This window comes from Micromesistius poutassou (assembly GCF_964030765.1).
Source record: "Micromesistius poutassou genome assembly, contig: SCAFFOLD_4548, whole genome shotgun sequence".
NCBI lineage: Eukaryota > Metazoa > Chordata > Actinopteri > Gadiformes > Gadidae > Micromesistius > Micromesistius poutassou.
In genome coordinates this window covers 1-20,843 of record NW_028180046.1, presented here as the reverse complement: position 1 = coordinate 20,843, position 20,843 = coordinate 1, and the positions used below count along the sequence as shown (strand labels likewise).

The 20,843-nt window shown below is 48.0% G+C and overlaps 1 protein-coding gene across 1 annotated transcript; it reads left to right on the top strand.

The window, feature by feature from the left end:
- Window positions 1-55: 55 nt before the first annotated feature.
- Window positions 56-20,503, top strand: LOC311371181 (DENN domain-containing protein 5B-like; the record flags this gene model as incomplete). Its single annotated transcript, XM_084489385.1, has 14 exons — window positions 56-165; window positions 275-1,052; window positions 3,020-3,207; window positions 8,177-8,701; window positions 9,154-9,364; window positions 12,986-13,133; window positions 13,889-13,979; window positions 15,661-15,780; window positions 16,419-16,568; window positions 17,235-17,313; window positions 17,548-17,626; window positions 18,087-18,215; window positions 18,844-18,965; window positions 20,358-20,503. Coding segments are annotated over 14 exons (2,876 nt in total), but the record flags the coding sequence as incomplete, so codon positions are not given.
- Window positions 20,504-20,843: the final 340 nt, after the last annotated feature.

Below are 20,843 nucleotides of genomic sequence, written 5' to 3'. Positions count from 1 at the left end.
TCTCTCTCTCTCTCTCTGCTGCCTCTCTCTCTCTCTCTCTCTGTCTCTCTGTCAGGAGAAGGATTTGACCAGAGCCCGATCCGGAGGTCGTTCAAGTCGAAGGTTCTCGTCCATTACCCAGAGAGCTCAGAGCGCTGTCCCTTTAACAAAGATGCTGTCAACCTGGTGAGCTTGTCGAGTCCTTCTGAAGGACGCTTTATCTCACAGATGGGAGGGTCGTTTCTACCGTTCTGGAGGTAACCCCGCCCCCTGTCCTCTGGCTCCTCCCCCTCAGCTGTGCATGCCGCGGGGGCTGGCGTTCCGGACGCAGGCGGACGGCCGCGACCCCCTCTTCCACTCCTTCACCATCACCGCCGACGACGGCACGCGCACCTACGGCTTCGTCCACACCTTCTACGAGCGGGTGACCAACCCCCGCATCACCAGCGCCATGCAGAGCCTGTTCCAGATGCACCGCGTGGAGCACTGCAGCTCCGCCCCCGCCGGCCCCTCCCCCTCCTCCTCCTCCTCCCCCTCCTCCTCCTACGTGTCGTCTCCCTCCGCCTGCAGCATGGAGTCCCTCCTCAGCAGTCTGGACGGCTCCGACGCCGACTCCCTGCCGGGCGGCGGCGGCGGGGGCCCGGGCGTGGGCGTGGGCGTGGGCGGGGGTGGGGGCCCTTCCTGCCCGGGCTGCGCGGCGCCCTTCGACCCGGCCAGCGACACCTTGTACGGCTCCAAGGCCCTCTGCCTCCTGATGCCCCTCCCCTTCCTGCAGGCCGCCCGCCACTTCCTGTCCCAGTTGTACCAGGCGGTGATGTCGCCGGCGGCGCCCCCGCTGCCCCTGGAGAGCTACATCCACAACGTCCTGTACGAGGTGCCGCTGCCCGCGCCCGGCCGCTCCCTCCGCTTCCACGGCGTCCAGGGGCCCATCGTGTGCCAGCGGCCCGACGGCGCCGACCTGCCCCTGGGGGACTACCCCCTGGGGGAGGCCTTCGCCCTGCTGGGCGTGGACAACATGGTGCGGCTGCTGACCTGCGTGCTGCTGGAGGTGCAGGTCCTGCTGTACTCTCGAGGTGACGCCTACCCCTAACCCTAACCCTACTTAACTTAACTTAACTTAACCCTCTCACTGGAGCCTACCCCTAACCCTAACCCTACTTAACTTAACTTAACTTAACCCTCTCACTCGAGCCTACCCCTAACCCTAACCCTACTTAACTTAACTTAACTTAACCCTCTCACTGGAGCCTACCCCTAACCCTAACCCTACTTAACTTAACTTAACTTAACCCTCTCACTGGAGCCTACCCCTACCCCTAACCCTACTTCATTTAACTTAACTTAACCCTCTCACTGGAGCCTACCCCTAACCCTAACCCTACTTAACTTAACTTAACTTAACCCTCTCACTGGAGCCTACCCCTAACCCTAACCCTACTTAACTTAACTTAACTTAACCCTCTCACTGGAGCCTACCCCTACCCCTAACCCTACTTAACTTAACTTAACTTAACTTAACCCTCTCACTGGAGCTTACCCCTACCCCTAACCCTACTTAACTTAACTTAACTTAACCCTCTCACTGGAGCCTACCCCTACCCCTAACCCTACTTAACTTAACTTAACTTAACCCTCTCACTGGAGCCTACCCCTACCCCTAACCCTACTTAACTTAACTTAACTTAACTTAACTTAACCCTCTCACTGGAGCCTACCCCTACCCCTAACCCTACTTAACTTAACTTAACTTAACTTAACCCTCTCACTGGAGCTTACCCCTACCCCTAACCCTACTTAACTTAACTTAACTTAACCCTCTCACTGGAGCCTACCCCTAACCCTACTTAACTTAACTTAACCCTCTCACTGGAGCCTACCCCTAACCCTACTTAACTTAACTTAACTTAACCCTCTCACTGGAGCCTACCCCTAACCCTAATCCTACTTAACTTAACTTAACTTAACCCTCTCACTGGAGCCTACCCCTAACCCTAACCCTACTTAACTTAACTTAACTTAACTTAACCCTCTCACTGGAGCCTACCCCTACCCCTAACCCTACTTAACTTAACTTAACTTAACCCTCTTACTGGAGCCTACCCCTACCCCTAACCCTACTTAACTTAACTTAACTTAACCCTCTCACTGGAGCCTACCCCTAACCCTAACCCTACTTAACTTAACTTAACTTAACTTAACCCTCTCACTGGAGCCTACCCCTAACCCTAACCCTACTTAACTTAACTTAACTTAACCCTCTTACTGGAGCCTACCCCTACCCCTAACCCTACTTAACTTAACTTAACTTAACTTAACCCTCTCACTGGAGCCTACCCCTAACCCTAACCCTACTTAACTTAACTTAACTTAACCCTCTCACTGGAGCCTACCCCTAACCCTAACCCTACTTAACTTAACTTAACTTAACCCTCTCACTGGAGCCTATTGGACGCTCTTTGGGCTTTAGGCCTGGACTCTGTTCAGCCGTCAGATGAGGACAAACAGCCCAGTTAGTTGATTTGTCGTGCAGTAAATCAACTGTACGAGTTATGGGGGAGTTGGGTTGTGGGAAAACGACAGAGCTTTAGACTTTGCGATAAGGCATTTTGTAGTGTTCTTAAGTCGTTCTTCTCAAACGCACATGGCTAAATGGCGATGTGCCATTGTCTACAGTCGTTGCAGGCGTGCTTGCGCTAAATGCTAGAATCGTTACAAGGAGGTCATTTTGAAAAATGATATTGGCAAATGTTGTTTTAGTAAAGCCACGACAGACAGATGGTTTCATCACCCAGACCGGGATTGTCCCTGCAAGAAGTTTACTTTGAGTGTAATTTAGAGCTCTGTGAGATGATCTTTTCTTTTAGATATCTGCATCTGCCTGCGTCTTTGTTTGAGAGTTTAGAGTTGAGACCCCTGCTGGCTCATTGCGAATCTTCATGGCCTCTCAGGAGGGAGGGAGGGAGCCGTGACGGGGAGGGCACCATTCAGCTCTCTCTCTGTGCAGTCCTGTTAATGTGTAGCCGCTCTGCTCCCCCACCAGACCTGCAGTGTTTGATGACGGTGGCGGAGGGCATCACCTGCCTGCTGTTCCCCTTCCAGTGGCAGCACATCTACCTCCCCGTCCTGCCCGCCCCGCTGCACCACCTGCTGGACGCCCCCGTCCCCTTCCTGATGGGGCTCCAGGGCCGGGACGGGGTTCAGAGGTCCGCCCTCAACCTGCCCCACGAGGTACGATGATGGAGAAATAAAACCTCATTCTCCATTATGATCCCCCAGCCCCATAAACGTTGTGTTGTCAACCGTGTGTTTCAGAGGCTAACACTGAAAACTGTTGTTGAGTTTGTTGTTTGCTTGCTGGTTGCTTAATGTTAAAGGAGAATTTCACCGGTGGAGACATGAATCTGTATTGAAAGTGGGTCATATATTTAGTCGAATAGAAACATAAATGTCTAATTTGGTGCCTTCTTGACCGAGAAAAGGCAGACAGTGACTTTTTGGCGCTTGTGGATTGAAGACGACAACTCCCACAATGGCAATCAAAATAAACATTTGAATGTGACCAAATTAATGTAATAACTATTAAGTTAGGTGGTTGTACACAAGGCACTTTGTATATCTCACTAACTTTTTTTCAAAACCAGCCCAAACTGTATGTACCCGCCCAATGCTAACTGTTCCAGCCTAAAGTGATGAAAAGTAGCCCAATTGGGAGGGGAACAGCCCAATCTTGCAACACTGGTTAGTGTTTTTGGGGAAAACTGATCCAAAATTTGATCAGGATGATCAGCGTATTCTGGGGTTTCTAACCGTATAGATTTGCATAGCTGTTTGGATTAGCGATAGTTGTAACACATTGGGTTGGAGAGTTCAAAGTTTAAAATATCCTACCAGGTAGAGAACAAGCGAAAACATATCATTGTGGGCTAAATTGGCAATGGCTGGGGCAGAATGGTTCTCTGCTTACTAAGAGCAACCAACCTGTCCATCAGGAATCCTGAAGTAATACCTTTGGCTAATGAAATCATTGGCAGAATGTAAAGGTACTTCTTTGGAAGCTACCGTCAACCGTCCCTTGGAACCATTTCCTTGCCACACCTTAAAAATAACATAACTGACAGTTTTGGAATAGCCTCAGCTTAGATCTGGTGATAGGCTTCCATGACTGTAAGTCAAATGGCTGAGGAGTTATGAGTCTTTAAAGTTTTAAATTAATTGCTGTAGCACCCCCTATGGTCCTATATGGATGAACCATATGGATTTAGCCAGGTTAACCTTGACCTATGCTTCTTTAAGTACACCAAGTTTGTGTGATGATTGACTCAAGTTAACCCCGCCTTTAGTCACCTAACATTGAGCGTAGGATTTTCAGTTAATTGTTATAGCGCTCCCTATAGCCCGATATAGATACAATGATGATGATGATTGCTTTAAGTTAATCTTGCTTTTTGGCATTAAGTTAATTTTGGATGATTTTGAGCCTCTGGCGGCCATGTTGTTTTGTCAATCAACTTCATTTTAGTTGAGCAGTTGGAACTTTGGTCCCCAACAGCCACTAAGTCGGTCCCACTCAAATCAAACCTTCCGTCTATGAACTGTGGTCATTTTAGTCAGTGGCCACGCCCATCTCGAGATACAATTTGGAGAGTTTCATCTTGACCCATGTGACTATCCCAAGTTTGATGATGATTGGGTTAAGTTAACCCTGCCTTTTGACGTTATGTTAAATTTTGACGATTTTTTATGATTTTTAGCCTCTGGCGGCCATGTTGTTTTGTCAATCAACTTCATTTTAGTTGAGCAGTTGAGACTTTGGTCCCCAACAGCCACTAAGTCGGTCCCGCTCAAATCAAACATTGCCTCTATAAACTGTCGCGATTTTAGTGACAGGCCACGCCCATTTCGATGCCACACCATATTTGAAAATATGCTGACTTTGTCTTGTTCAGAATTTTATTCTGAACAACTTTTGTATTGGAGTCAAGATCATAGAAGTCCAATTTGATGTTGATATGAGCATTTAACTCTTTTCACGGTTTAAACCACACCCCTTTTAGAAGTCAATGGCTCATGGGTGCTTTAAAATGTATTGTACAGACTAATCTTTAAGTCAGATTGAAGATAATGGTCCATAGACGATATGGGCTAAAGGATTTTTGTCAAAGTCAAAAAACCTGGGATCCTTAGGGAATTTAATATTTTAAACTAAATTCAAGATGGCGGCAAATCTGTTCGCCGGAAGTCATAGGTTCTTGAGGCATAATTGTTCACCATGAGGATATGCATGTGTCAACAAAGTTTCATGACTGTAGGTCAAAGCGTTCACGAGATATGCTTGTTCAAAGTTTGCATTTTTGGACATAACTGACAGTCCCTCTATCTCTCACACACGCACGCACACCTCACAAGGTCTGTGTAAAGAACACACTGACAGCAGCAGAAAATGTGTCTTACACCAATGAGCGGACATTAATACATAGCACACAAAATAGGCACGTAAAAGGCCAATGCTCGAGCAAAATAAACACTTGAATGTGACCAAATTAATGTAATAACTATTAAGTTAGGTGGTTGTACACAAGGCACTTGTGTACAAGTGTATATCTCACTAACACTTTTTTTTCAAAACCAGCCCAAACTGTATGTACCCGCCCAATGCTAACTGTTCCAGCCTAAAGTGATGAAAAGTAGCCCAATTGGGAGGGGAACAGCCCAATCTTGCAACACTGGTTAGTGTTTTTGGGGAAAACTGATCCAAAATTTGATCAGGATGATCAGCGTATTCTGGGGTTTCTTACCGTATAGATTTGCATAGCTGTTTGGATTAGCGATAGTTGTAACACATTGGGTTGGAGAGTTCAAAGTTTAAAATATCCTACCAGGTAGAGAACAAGCGAAAACATATCATTGTGGGCTAAATTGGCAATGGCTGGGGCAGAATGGTTCTCTGCTTACTAAGAGCAACCAACCTGTCCATCAGGAATCCTGAAGTAATACCTTTGGCTAATGAAATCATTGGCAGAATGTAAAGGTACTTCTTTGGAAGCTACCGTCAACCGTCCCTTGGAACCATTTCCTTGCCACACCTTAAAAATAACATAACTGACAGCTTTGGAATAGCCTCAGCTTAGATCTGGTGATAGGCTTCCATGACTGTAAGTCAAATGGCTGAGGAGTTATGAGTCTTTAAAGTTTTAAATTAATTGCTGTAGCACCCCCTATGGTCCTATATGGATGAACCATATGGATTTAGCCAGGTTAACCTTGACCTATGCTTCTTTAAGTATACCAAGTTTGTGTGATGATTGACTCAAGTTAACCCCGCCTTTAGTCACCTAACATTGAGCGTAGGATTTTCAGTTAATTGTTATAGCGCTCCCTATAGCCCGATATAGATACAATGATGATGATGATTGCTTTAAGTTAACCTTGCTTTTTGGCATTAAGTTAATTTTGGATGATTTTGAGCCTCTGGCGGCCATGTTGTTTTGTCAATCAACTCCATTTTAGTTGAGCAGTTGGAACTTTGGTCCCCAACAGCCACTAAGTCGGTACCACTCAAATCAAACATTCCGTCTATGAACTGTGGTCCTTTTAGTCAGTGGCCACGCCCATCTCGAGATACAATTTGGAGAGTTTCATCTTGACCCATGTGCCTTTGACTATCCCAAGTTTGATGATGATTGGGTTAAGTTAACCCTGCCTTTTGACGTTAAGTTAAATTTTGACAATTTTTGACGATTTCTAGCCTCTGGCGGCCATGTTGTTTTGTCAATTGACTTCATTTTACTTGAGCAGTTGGAACTTTGGTCCCCAACGGCCACTAAGTCGGTCGCGCTCAAATCAAACATTGCGTCTATGAACTGTCGCGATTTTAGTGACAGGCCACGCCCATTTCGATGCCACACCCTATTTGAAAATATGCTGACTTTGTCTTGTTCAGAATTTTATTCTGAACAACTTTTGTATTGGAGTCAAGATCATAGGAGTCAACTTGTAGTTTTATATTCACTTAATGTAAAAATCCTTTTAAGACCAGCACTCTCAAGTTATCGTTTTTACAGTGAATCCTTATGTTTACTGCTGGAGATTTAAAGGCAGTCTTACTCAATCAGTTAAGAATTCAATTCAGTCCAATCCCCATTATCCCTCCCACCCTCAGTAACACCGTCCACCGTCCTCGCAGTCTGCCGTCAGTTCCCACACAGCGCCGTCAGAGTCAGACATCACATCCCACTCCTAGGTGCAGAGTCGTGTTGAGCCATCCTGGTGAGAGCTGTGGAACCGCCCTACACCCTAGTGATTCAGTACGTTTACATGCACAGCTTAATTCGATTAAAGCCATAGCTCGATTATGCTCCTCAATTGGACAACTGCAATTGTCCGCGTATACATGGCGGTGAGTAAATCGATTCATTGGCCGAAGCGTGTCATGCCCCGGTACGATAGGTGGCGCTGTACCCATTTCAACTAGTGGTAATAGAGCCACCGGTTGACCTCTTTATGTCACCAGCAACAACAAACTCATTCGAGAAAGCGATGTTTCAGCAGACAGCTGTCAGTTCATTTCGGGTATATATCATTTCTCCGACGCTCCATTGTTCCGACCTCTCGGTCGTATGCCGACTCCTCCGGCTGCTCTGCCGGCGGAGCAGTCCGCTTAGTGGTTTGATCATCTTATTCTTAATTATTGTCCTAAACTAATGGCACAATGCATGAAAAACATGTTTTACGCAGACTTCTTATTAGAATGTTGATGGGCCGAAATCTTTTTGGGATTCACTCTTACTCGCCACATATCACATAACACAAAGTACTGGCTTTGCCTAATTGTTGTTCATAATTAATATAATGCTGTCCTGATATAGAATGAGATGAGTGTGTGTTCTGACTGTAGGTAGTGGGTTCAGTGTTAAAGGTTAAAGCTGAAGACTGACACACTGTCTGTTTCATCCAGCGGCTCAGCAGCAGAGACGTCCACAGAGAGGCCTCTCCTTCAGACAGCACACAGCTAATCATACTCACTAGTTGGAAAGTTCCTTCTTTCTATGACGTGTCTGTCTGCGTGTCTGTCTGCGTGCCTGTCTGTGTGTCTCTCTGTCTCTCTGTCTGCGTGTCTGTCTCTCTGTCTGCGTGCCTGTCTGTGTGTCTCTCTGTCTCTCTGTCGGCGTGCCTGTCTGTCTGTCTGTCTGTCCTCCAGGCCACGCTGTGTTTCGTGGACGTTGATAACCGGGGCCTGGAGGTCCCAGAGGGCCTCCCCTCCTTCCCGGACCAGGAGCAGCTGGCCCAGGAGCTGAGGGAGGTGCTCCTGCGCTTCGGAGTGACCCCCCAGCCCGCCTCCTCCCCCCGCCCCCCCGCCTCCTCCCCCCGCCCCCCCACCTCCTCCCCCCGCCCCCCCGCCTCCTCCCTGGTGCTGGAGGACCTGATAGAGGACAGGCAGAACGGGAACCTGGGCGGCGAGGAGCTGGCGGTGTTGGAGCGGCTGCAGGCCCTCGCCCGGCGGTGCCAGGCGGGGGGGCGGCCGGGCGGGGGGGGGCCGACGGGGCCGCTGGAGGACGGGGAGCAGAAGGAGCTGCAGGCGGCCCAGATGAACGTCCAGCTGAGGGAGGCGGTGGCCGGGCGGCTGGCCGCCGTGTTCGGCCGCTACGAGGAGTTTGTGACGCACAGCGCCACCAGCCTGGACGCCTGGCTCAGCAACCCAGAGGGGACCTGCAACTTCGACAAAGTACGCCTTCACCTTATCTTAATGTAAAAAGACTTATTGTACAGTCGCACTTCACCTGCATAGGCAATCCCCTCAATATTAAGGTCGGATTATCTTAAAATATTATCCAATGACTATTAGGGAATTAATATTGTAGGACATGATTGTGCGCCGATGTTGTGATACAAGATGGTTAACCTGATGGGGTTAGGATGGGCTGCTGGTCCAGAGGGTTAACCTGATGGGTTAGGAGGGTTAACCTGATGGGTTAGGAGGGTTAACCTGATGGGTTAACCTGATGGGTTTGGGTTAGGAGGGTTAACCTGATGGGTTAACCTGATGGGTTTGGGTTAGGAGGGTTAACCTGATGGGTTAACCTGATGGGTTTGGGTTAGGAGGGTTAACCTGATGGGTTAACCTGATGGGTTTGGGTTAGGAGGGTTAACCGTTAACCGCTCTTGTTTTCCTCCCAGGCTTCCTTCCTTTCCATCCAGCCCGTGAGTCACCTGCACTTCCTGTCCCGCTTCCTGGAGACGTCCATGTTCTCAGCGTTCGTGGACAGGAAGTTGATCTCGCGCTGGGTGGACGGCGAGCCGCTCCAGCGTCTGTTTGACCAGCGCCTGGAGCGCAGCCGGCGGGCGCCCCCGGGGCGGAGCGGCCACCAGGAGGCGCTCTCCGAGGAGGGTGAGTTCTCCCTCACAGAGGGTCTCCTCCCCCATCACAGAGGGTCTCCCCCCCATCACAGAGGGTCTCCTCCCCATCACAGAGGGTCTCCTCCCCCATCACAGAGGGTCTCCCCCCCATCACAGAGGGTCTCCCCCCCATCACAGAGGGTCTCCCCCCCATCACAGAGGGTCTCCTCCCCATCACAGAGGGTCTCCCCCCCATCACAGAGGGTCTCCTCCCCCATCACAGAGGGTCTCCCCCCCATCACAGAGGGTCTCCTCCCCCATCACAGAGGGTCTCCTCCCCCCCATCAGAGAGGGTCTCCTCCCCCATCAGAGAGGGTCTCCTCCCCCAGGATGAGGCCTGAGTACCCCAGAGAACAGGGTGGAGAACAGAGAACAGAGAACAGAGAACAGGGTGGAGAACAGAGAACAGAGAACAGAGAACAGTGTGGAGAACAGAGAACAGAGAAGAGGGTGGAGAACAGAGAACAGAGAACAGAGAACAGAGAACGGGTGGAGAACAGAGAACAGAGAAGAGGGTGGAGAACAGAGAACAGAGAACAGAGAACAGAGAACAGGGTGGAGAACAGAGAACAGAGAAGAGGGTGGAGAACAGAGAACAGAGAACAGAGAACAGAGAACAGGGTGGAGAACAGAGAACAGAGAAGAGGGTGGAGAACAGAGAACAGAGAAGAGGGTGGAGAACAGAGAACAGAGAACAGGGTGGAGAACAGAGAACAGAGAACAGGGTGGAGAACAGAGAACAGAGAACAGAGAAGAGGGTGGAGAACAGAGAACAGAGAACAGGGTGGAGAACAGAGAACAGAGAACAGGGTGGAGAACAGAGAACAGAGAACAGGGTGGAGAACAGAGAACAGGGTGGAGAACGGGGCGCAGGGTGAAGGCCCAAAGCGCGGTCTAATGTCCAGGCCTTCAGACAGGTCAAAGGTCACCAGGATGTTCTGAAGGCTTCTGTATGGTTAACTCCGTCTGGATGACGACGGATGACGGCAACAGGACTTTGTCTCTAACGTTCTTCCATGTACGACTCTTCTCTTCATCATGTCAAGTCTTTATTATTGCCAAACGACGTAAATCGTCTGGAATTGATTTTGGGGATATTGGCTCACACAGGACAGTACAAGACCACACAGAACAAAGGAGACAACAAGTCTGACTGGAAATACACAAAAGACATCACATTCAAACTAGACACATGCATTGTTACCAGTGAGAACATACGAGACAAAGTGCTAGTGCATTTAAATCCCCTGAGGAGAAGGACAGCTCTGTAAGCAGAGCAGATAAGGAGTGTCGTGGGCATTAAGGGCCCTCAGCCTGAGGATAGGTTTGAGAATGGGGTGCTCTGGACCTGATGCAGAACCTTCTGCCTGATGGCAGAGGGCTGAAAAGGGAACTAGCAGGGTGAGATGAATCCAAGACTATTTTCCGTCCAGTTTTGACGAGACGGGTGTTGTAGATGTCACTGATATTGGGGAGGTCTAGCCCAATGATCCTGGATGCTGACCTAACTACCCTGTTCAGAGCAGACTCATCATCCGCTGAACAGTTACCCCCCACACAGTGATAGAGACAGTGAGGATACTCTCTATCACAGTTACCCCCCCACAGTGATAGAGACAGTGAGGATACTCTCTATCACAGTTACCCCCCCACAGTGATAGAGACAGTGAGGATACTCTCTATCACAGTTACCCCCCCACAGTGATAGAGACAGTGAGGATACTCTCTATCACAGTTCCCCCCCCCCCCCCCCCCACAGTGATAGAGACAGTGAGGATACTCTCTATCACAGTTCCCCCCCCCCCCCCCCACAGTGATAGAGACAGTGAGGATACTCTAGTATATATATAGTATACTATATAGGATACTCTCTATCACAGCCCTATACAACTGAAGCATCGCAGCCTTGGACACTTTACATATTTTAAGTTGTTTTAAAAAGAACGGTCTCTGGTGGCCTTTTTTCACAATGTGGCTGACATTAGTGTTCCATTTAAGATTGGAGGAGATGGTGGTCCCAAGGAACCTGAAGCTGTCCACCCAATCTACCGCTTGGTCCTTGAGGGCCAGGGGATGAAGCAGTTTAAAATTTTGACTCCTGAAATCAACAACCATCTCCTTGGTCTTGGAGATGTTGAGGGTCAAGTTGTTAATGGAACACCACTCTGCCAGCAACGACACTTCTGCTTTGTAAGATGATTCACCGTCGTTGGTGATGAGGCCTACAACAGTGGGATCATCTGAAATCTAAATCTAAATCTAAATCTAAATCTAAATCTAAATCTAAATCTAATCCTCACTGAGTCATGGTGAGAAATGCAGTCATTTGTACAAAATGAGAACAGGAGAGGCGACAAAACGCACCCCTGGGGGGCACCAATGCTAGTAGACATTGATTTAGATAAAAGATTATTAACCCTAACCACCTGAGATCTGTCAGTGAAGAAGTCAAGGATCCATCTGCACATGGACTCCTTAACACCCAGCCCCAGGAGTTTGTCACACAATCTCTTTGGGATGATGTTATTAAAAGCAGAACTAAAATCAATAAACCATACCCATGCATATGTAGCTGTCCCTTCCAGGTGTAAGATGTTGTGAGTGCAGAGAGAAACAGCATCTTCAACAGACCTGTTGTGTCTGTATGAGAACTGGGAAGGGTCAAGTGACACTCAAACACCTTCACGATGACTGAGGTTAGAGCCACTGCTCTGTAGTCATTAGGACAACTCACATACCACTTTCTGGGCACAGGAATGATAATAGCCACAGCCGGCCAATTATACACCAGGGTTCCCCGGTCAGACCCCCCTGGTTCAGATGTGTTACTACAGACGTCAGGGGCTCCATGGTGCAGGTGGTGCAACCGCACCAACACTTAAAAAAACAAAACAAAAACAACAACAATTAATAATTATATTTGTCCACGTCATGGCGTTGCAGTGGTGGTTGCAGCATGAACTAGGTCAGCGTTGTAACTTTAAATTACGTCTGCTCTTGCCTCTTGGTCACAAAGTCACGTCCAACAGCCAATCGGATGCTTCGACCCCAGAAAACATAGAGGCTACACGAGCGTTCTGAGCCAGCACCACACTTCAGATCGTTGTGCTGCTGTACCTTCGTCTGAATTTGTTCTTAAAACTTGTATGATTTATGTTTTGGATTTTGTGTTTGGGTGGAGCGTCGAGGATATTACAAAGCTGAATGTTGTGCACAAAGAAATCTGCTGATCTGTTTTGGTCTCAAAACTCTGAGAGAATTGCGCATTTAGACGCATTTAGACGCATTTAGACGCACCCGCACTTTGAAATTCATTCCAGCGCCGCTGACTGACTGAGGAACATAAGAAGAGGACGTCCTCCTCTAGCAAGATACCATGTCCTCACCTGGTCACCTGATGGTTCTGTGTGGACCTCACCTGGTCACCTGATGGTTCTGTGTGGACCTCACCTGGTCACCTGATGGTTCTGTGTGGACCTCACCTGGTCACCTGATGGTTCTGTGTGGACCTCACCTGGTCACCTGATGGTTCTGTGTGGACCTCACCTGGTCACCTGATGGTTCTGTGTGGACCTCACCTGGTCACCTGATGGTTCTGCTTCTGTGTCTCCAGCCCAGGCGGTGGAGCAGCGGCTCCTGAAGACGAGCCACACGGCCGTCCACCCTCACCTGCTGGACATGAGGATCGGACAGGGCCGGCACCAGCCGGGCCTCTTCCCCGCCCTGCAGCCCCACGTGCTCAGCAGCCACACCCCCAACAGGTAAGCAGCCACACCCCCAAGGGCGTGGCTGCTTAGGGCCCTTTAAGAAATGGGTCAAGGGCCCCCCCCCAACACACACACACACACACACACACACACACACACACACTGCCTGTCTGCGGCCTATGCCAGTGAGGAGAGTGGAGTGAACACTGTAGGCCGTCATTACACTTGGGACCGGCACCTAGTTGAGCTGGCTTAAGTGGCTGGGTTAGGCTAAACTATAAACATATATTACAAAGATCCCAACTAAATAAAGCCACATACACACTACTGAACCACTTCTGAAATACAGGCCTATAGGCTAGTACAACAAAAATATTGAACTAATTAGTTTTAAGAGATCAGAAGTTCTAAGAACGAATGGATAGGGACAAATTATAAACAAACAATTAGAAGGCCTGGCTACAATAAGCCTAATTTTATGGATTCAAATAAGCCTTATTTTATGGATTTTATGTATATATTTTTCCTTTTATAATCTATACTCTAGCCTATATATTTTGTGTTCAAAATGTTGGTAGTTTGAGTTTGAGGAAAAGTGAAAATGGCACTTTGCAACCTAACACGTAAACAGGCCTCAACTATTCATCCATTCATTCCACTTTATTGAAAAGGAGTGAGCATGGGAGGGGCCCCCTGTGACACGGCGGAGGGCCCGGGGCCCATAGCTCCGCCCCTGTATGTATGTATGTGTGTGTGTGTTTAAATGTATATGTGTATACATTAGTAATTATGTTAATTTAAATCAACAGGAGGGCGGGTCGGGCTACCGGGTCACGATGGACAGAACCCAAGAGAAGCACAAACAGGGAACCCACCGGAACCGACAACGACCAGAACCACGTAATATCACACACACACACACACACACACACACTGCATGTGTAGACGCTTCATGGGGCTTTAGTCTCTATGAAGGAATGTGACGCCTGCTGTTCAAAGGATTTAAAGGTCATCCCAGTGGTGAGTCTATGACTCCATGAGTCTATGACTCCATGAGTCTTATGTATGACTCCATGATGTTCAGAGTGAGTTATGACTCCATGATGTTCAGAGTGAGTCTATGACTCCATGATGTTCAGAGTGAGTTATGACTCCATGATGTTCAGAGTGAGTCTATGACTCCATGATGTTCAGAGTGAGTTATGACTCCATGATGTTGTCTTATGTATGACTTCCTGTTACTGATCAGGGGCCGTATTCACAACGCTTTTTATCTCACCGCTAGGAGTGCTCCTAACTCGCGCTAAAAGTTTTTATGTAGGAGTTTTTTCTTAAATTCACAAAGCCGCTGAGACCGACTCATACTAAGGATAAATCACTAAGAGTGAATTGAGAGTAACGCCCCCTAACGCCCCCTTACGTCGATTCTCGTGCGCAAGTTTAGAAGCGGTCAGTACGGTGATTGGTTGTTGAGTGCCGGCGGTCTCGTTGAAACTCACCTGCAATCAACGAAAAATAAGGAAATAGCCGAGGCTACAAATGAAGTCCTATCAAATAGTTATGGTCAGTGCAGTTAGCAGAATACACGCATGATGACACGTTTGTCAGACCACGATAATGACGTTGTATGCACGTTAAAGAGAAAGAGAAAGCCAACAATAGAAATACGTCAATTGCATTATATCAAGGAAGTAATTAAAAGCACCCTGCAAACTATAATCCAATGAGCATATTTCCAGCACTTAAACACTTTAAATATCAGCCCATACCACCGTTCAAGTCCTCCTATCACGATGAAGGAAAGCAGAGACAAAAAGACGTGAAACACAAGCGAAAGCCCAACTGGTTCCAGGACCAACTGCTACTGCTGGCCCAGTTTGTGCTGGAGAGGAGGGGGATTATATTTGGGGATTTATATTTTACATTTAGATTTGTGTGCTCTTATCGTAATCAATCATAATGCTTGTAATCATTTACATGTTATACTTTAACTGTGCTCCCGGTTGTGGATTGAGATAGGGTGTCAAGAGCCACGTCTTGCAGGGATAGCCACTGTCACCCAGCAGGTGATCCAGCTGGTTCATGGTGCCTCTCAAAAAGCTGCCTCAGACCGCTTCCTCATCTGTTGATGGCGCAATGATTTTGATGTGCGTCCCGCCAATAGCACCGACCACAACGGGCATACCTGCGATTGCCATGAGGTTGGCTTTGACCCTGTGTAGTTGTTGATTGTCCAAAAGGAAACCGGATCAACTGTTGATGATATGTGGTCTAGAGAGCATGTTGATGGTTTGGTTTAGGGCACGGCTGACTGATGGTTGCGACATTCTTAAATTGTCTGCATTGCAAAGTTCCATCTTCCCTGTTGCTAAATATAAGTGTTGCCAAACATTTTATATCGGAACTAATCGGGTTAATTCCTGTTTGTTTGTTATTGCATCCCACACTAATTCAACCACACGTTTGATACCTCACGATTTAGCCTATATTTTTTTAGGAGTTTCTCCTAAATTCGCCACTTAGGACCTACTTTTAGCCCTAAGATTCTTTGTGAATACGGCCCCTGGTCTCTGCTTTACAGAAGTGCTCGTTCGGGAGGAGGAACCTGTGTTATTCCAGACTGTTGGACCCCTCCCCTTCAGCTGTCACTCAAACCCACAGGGAGTTTGTCTACGGGCTCCTGAACGAGTGTCGCCTGAAGGTCAGTGCATGTATCAGGGTCACCTGAAGGTCAGAGCATGTATCAGGGTCACCTGAAGGTCAGTTCATGTATCAGGGTCACCTGAAGGTCAGTGCATGTATCAAGTTCACATGAAGGTCAGTGCATGTATCAACTTCACCTGAAGGTCAGAGCATGTATCAGGGTCACCTGAATGTCAGAGCATGTATCAGCGTCCCTGAAGGTCAGTACATGTATCAGGGTCCCTGAAGGTCAGTTCATGTATCAGGGTCACCTGAAGGTCAGAGCATGTATCAGGGTCCCTCGCTACACCATCTAGGGACTCCATCGCTCCACCTAGGCTGCTTTTACTTGGATCCCCAAAAAACAGTACAGAGGGTGAAGATAATTAAAACGTTTTAAGGATAATGATTCACAGAGCCAGTGGGAGCTCTGTGTGGTGACCGCTGATTCAAGCTTTGTGCATCGATGGAGTCCAATCGGTCTGACTGCTTAAAGCGGCCTCACACACACTCCATAATCATCGTGTTTATTCTTATTATTGGGTACTTGGCTCTTCGTTTGTTTTGGTTGACTAGCAACCATGGTCATCTACCTTAGCACTTACCTACTGCTTTGAACGTGTGTGTGTGTGTGTGTGTGTGTGTGTGTGTGTGAAGACCAAGCGCATGCTGGTGGAGCGGATAGGGAAGGAGAGCCTGGAGGGGGGGGGCCCGGGGGACCTCTCCGGCCTGCAGGAGAGGACGCTGATCCAGGGTCTGTGTGACCTGCTGGAGAGGACCTGGGGCCACGGCCTGCAGCTCAAACAGGTCTCACTCTCACTGTCTCTCTCTCTCTCTCTCTCTCTCTGTCTCTCTCTCTGTCTGTCTCTCTCTCTCTCTCACTCGGTCTCACTCTCTCTCTCTCTCGCTCACTCTCACTGTCTCTCTCACTCTCACTGTCTCTCTCATTCTGTATGTCTCTCTCTCTCTCACTCTCACTGTCTCTCTCATTCTGTATGTCTCTCTCTCTCTCTCTCACTCTCACTGTCTCTCTCACTCTGTCTCTCTCACACTCACTCTCTCTCACTCACTCACTCCTCTCCTCTAGTTCAGAAGGTGCACTAGTAAGTCATCTGGGCCTTAGCGTTTCTGTATATTAATCGGGTTATGTTTATTTCTGTTTACCCAGGTTCAGAGGAGTTGTTTAGTTTACGCTGTGCGTAAAGCAGTGGTCGTCACTGGGTTAGCGTCTGCTTTCTGTTAGCCGCTACCGATGACTTGGCGAGTTCCAATAGCCTAGCGCCGGTTAGTGTGAGGGAAACACACTTTAAATTACTTTTTGTTGAGTTCTGAATTGTCCCTTATTCAAAAGGAGTGCCATCACAACACAACAAACACTGACACTTGTGCGCTGTAATCTCTGGCTACCTGTGAAGAACTGAATGTGAATGTGAAGAGGCCTTTACAGCCCGAGGGCCTGTGCTCGTCTCCCAGGGGCCCTCCACGCTGTGGTCCCACCTGCTCCACTACCAGGCGGTCAGGGGGAAGAGCGACGCGCTGGCCCCGCCCTCAGGTCTGTGGGAGGCCGGCAGTCATCACCGTACTAGTGTGGGGAATATTGTGGGTGTGTGCATGTGTGTGGGTGTTTGTGTGTGAGATAGAGCCACATAAGATGTCAGCAGGGATATTAGTACTGTCACTCTTGACACTTTGACACAATATATTTCATAACTCAAGTGTTTAATAGAGCACCTAGAAAGGATTAGGTTGTGTTGTTGTGTAAGATCTGGTTCTGGTTCTGGTCTAGGGGTCTCTGGGCAGGAACCCAGAAGGTCTGAGGAGGACTCGCTGGCCCCTGTGAAGGACACGCTGCTGCAGGACATGAGGTATGGTTCCTCAGGTTCCTCAGGCCCTGCTCTGCAATTCAAGGTTGTGTTATTTGGATCTTGAGGTGTTCCCACAGTATCTGTGGACTCCAGAGTTGAATCCCAGCACGTGGAACTGACAAGTCCCCCAACCAATCACAGAAGAGAGTGTGATTGGTCAGAACTGAGCCAGCAGAAGTCTAAAATCAAAATAGTCTCAAAGTGAGACAATGTACTCCAAATAACACCTAACGGTTCCTTCAGCACCAATGGGCCAGTGTGTTTTTGACACACTTTATTCACTCTTAGCTCCTAACGGTTCCTTCAGCACCAATGGGCCAGTGTGTTTTTGACACACTTTATTCACTCTTAGCTCCTAATGGTTCCTTCAGCACCAATGGGCCTGTGTGAGTATAACCGTGTTTGAGGGCTATGTTAATACAGTGTACGTCACACGTTGTGCTGCTGACCTGCTCCTCAGGTTCGTCCAGAGGATGAGTGAAGGTCTGTCTGAGGTGGCTCTGGTCCGGGCCTGGATCCACCTGGCGCTGGAGAAGAAGCTCCTCTCCAAACATCTCAAGGAGCTGCTCTCCGACCAGGAGCTGCTCAGGCAAGAGCCCTCGACCTCTGACCCCTGAACCCCCATCTCAAACACCATACATCACCATGACAACGACATGACAACACACAGGAACACGTCCAGTAGAATGATCTATGACCCCCGCCCATAGAGCTGTAAGAGTGGAACCAAGACAAATGTTGCATAAGAGACATGTGTACATATATATATAAATGTATATAACTGTTTGATGAACAGGAAAGTGGGTTAAAGGAGATGCCCTGGACAGGGTGCCCTGACTCATTACTTTTGACCCCCTGGCTCCTGCTCTGCATTGACCCCAGTCGTACTTATGGGGTCAATACCATATTCAGCCGCTTCATGAGCAACTATATCTGAAGACCTTCTTACTTGAAAAATCCAGTCTAAATCTAAGTCTAAACAAGGGTGTTATTCCACTGGTGTCACAGCGCCCCTGTGTGGCTGCTTCTCCCGAGTGGTCTTCAGGGGCCCGCGGTGGGATGTGGGTTGCTGGTAGACTGAGGGACCTGGTACGTGAGGCTGGTCCATGCTGCCATGAAGGAGACGTCCTTCGGTGTGGGAGGTGATGGCTGGTCACCACCCTCCACCAGTACTACTGTTGATGTCATCTCCTCCTGGTTGTGTTTGTCTGCTGCAGGCAGCTGTACCGGCCCCACGCCTTCCTGCTGTGTGAGGAGGAGCGAGAGCAGTTCCTGTTCCACCTCCTGTCTCTGAACACGGTGGACTACCTCTGCTTCACCCGCCTCTTCACCGCCATCAGTCAGTAGGCTCTGTGTCCTCCATCAGTCAGTAGGCTCTGTGTCCTCCATCAGTCAGTAGGCTCTGTGTCCTCCATCAGTCAGTAGGCTCTGTGTCCTCCATCAGTCAGTAGGCTCTGTGTCCTCCATCAGTCAGTAGGCTCTGTGTCCTCCATCAGTCAGTAGGCTCTGTGTCCTCCATCAGTCAGTAGGCTCTGTGTCCTCCATCAGTCAGTAGGCTCTGTGTCCTCCATCAGTCAGTAGGCTCTGTGTCCTCCATCAGTCAGTAGGCTCTGTGTCCTCCATCAGTCAGTAGCCCTAAAATAAATGAACTTAGAACAGCTTATATTATTAATGTTGTTCAGGGTTTGGTTAATATATATTGTTGCTGTGGGCCGGAAATTAAAAAAGAAAACCTGTGTTTTCTAAATGAACCAAGTCATCAAAGTTGGTATTGTCTTTATATATGGTCAGATAAATATATATATTTTTAAAAACACAATAAAGCCCAAAGGCTTGTTTCCATTGTGGTCCTTAAGATGTAAGGGCAGAAACAATACATAAAACATTGAGGAAAGACAAGCAGACACACAAACATACAATATTCCTACTCCAATATTCCTACTTCAAGGATCTTTGATTTTGTTTATGAGTTTGCTAAGCATTTTTATTGAAGATTTAAAATGAAAGTAGGAGGAGCTCAACAATTGAAGTTGGAAGGGAAGCCATTCCACAAGACAAAGTATAGGAAAGAGTACTTTCCCATACAGCAGGTTACAGAGTTTATTTTAGCTATGTGTGTGATCTCCTGTCATTATTTATATCTTAGGGCTGTTAAAATATGCACGATTATAACGCGTTAACACAATCTTATTTTAATTTGATAAAAACATAGACGCATTAACACCCATTCTTTTTTTACTGATTTTGAAAGGTTTTGCCAACAGAATGTCAACATTCATATCAGAATTAATTTTTGTTTTTAGTTCAACTTACTTTACATTAAGTTACACGTAAGTCACTGCCTTATTACAATTGCAGTAAGTGTTTACAATTCCCCAATCTGTGGTGTTCTGTAAGTTTATATTCAACCCACACTGAGTGAGTCAATAAAACTCCTCAAGACCACTTGGTCTAGTTTTTGCTTATTAAGTACATTTGGTATGAATGATAATGTGTCATTCCATTTTATAATCTCCAACTACAACTCCATCCAACTCCATCTACAATTGGAGTGGACTTAAAATATAATTTTTTTAATGTGATTAATCGTGAGTTAACTCACCAATACTATGCGATTAAAGTAATCGTTTGACAGCCCTAATATATTTATTTATATATACAGTATATATAAGTATATAAACATGTAGACCTGAACAGATGTTATCAGAAGTGACGTGCTCCTCTCTTCAAGGTATTCCGTATCGCGTTGTCATCATCCCCATGAAGAAGCTCAGCATCGCCATGACAACGGTCAACCCCTGGGTTTGTGTGTCCGGAGAGCTCGGGGACTCGGGGCTCCGACAGATCCCCAAGAACACCCAGGAGGTCTTCTTCCAGGTCAGTCCCTCAGCGGTCCTCCAACACCCAGGAGGTCTTCTTCCAGGTCAGTCCCTCAGCGGTCCTCCAACACCCAGGAGGTCTTCTTCCAGGTCAGTCCCTCAGTGGTCCTCAAACACCCAGGAGGTCTTCTTCCAGGTCAGTCCCTCAGCGGTCCTCAAACACCCAGGAGGTCTTCTTCCAGGTCAGTCCCTCAGTGGTCCTCAAACACCCAGGAGGTCTTCTTCCAGGTCAGTCCCTCAGCGGTCCTCAAACACCCAGGAGGTCTTCTTCCAGGTCAGTCCCTCAGCGGTCCTCAAACACCCAGGAGGTCTTCTTCCAGGTCAGTCCTCAGCGGTTC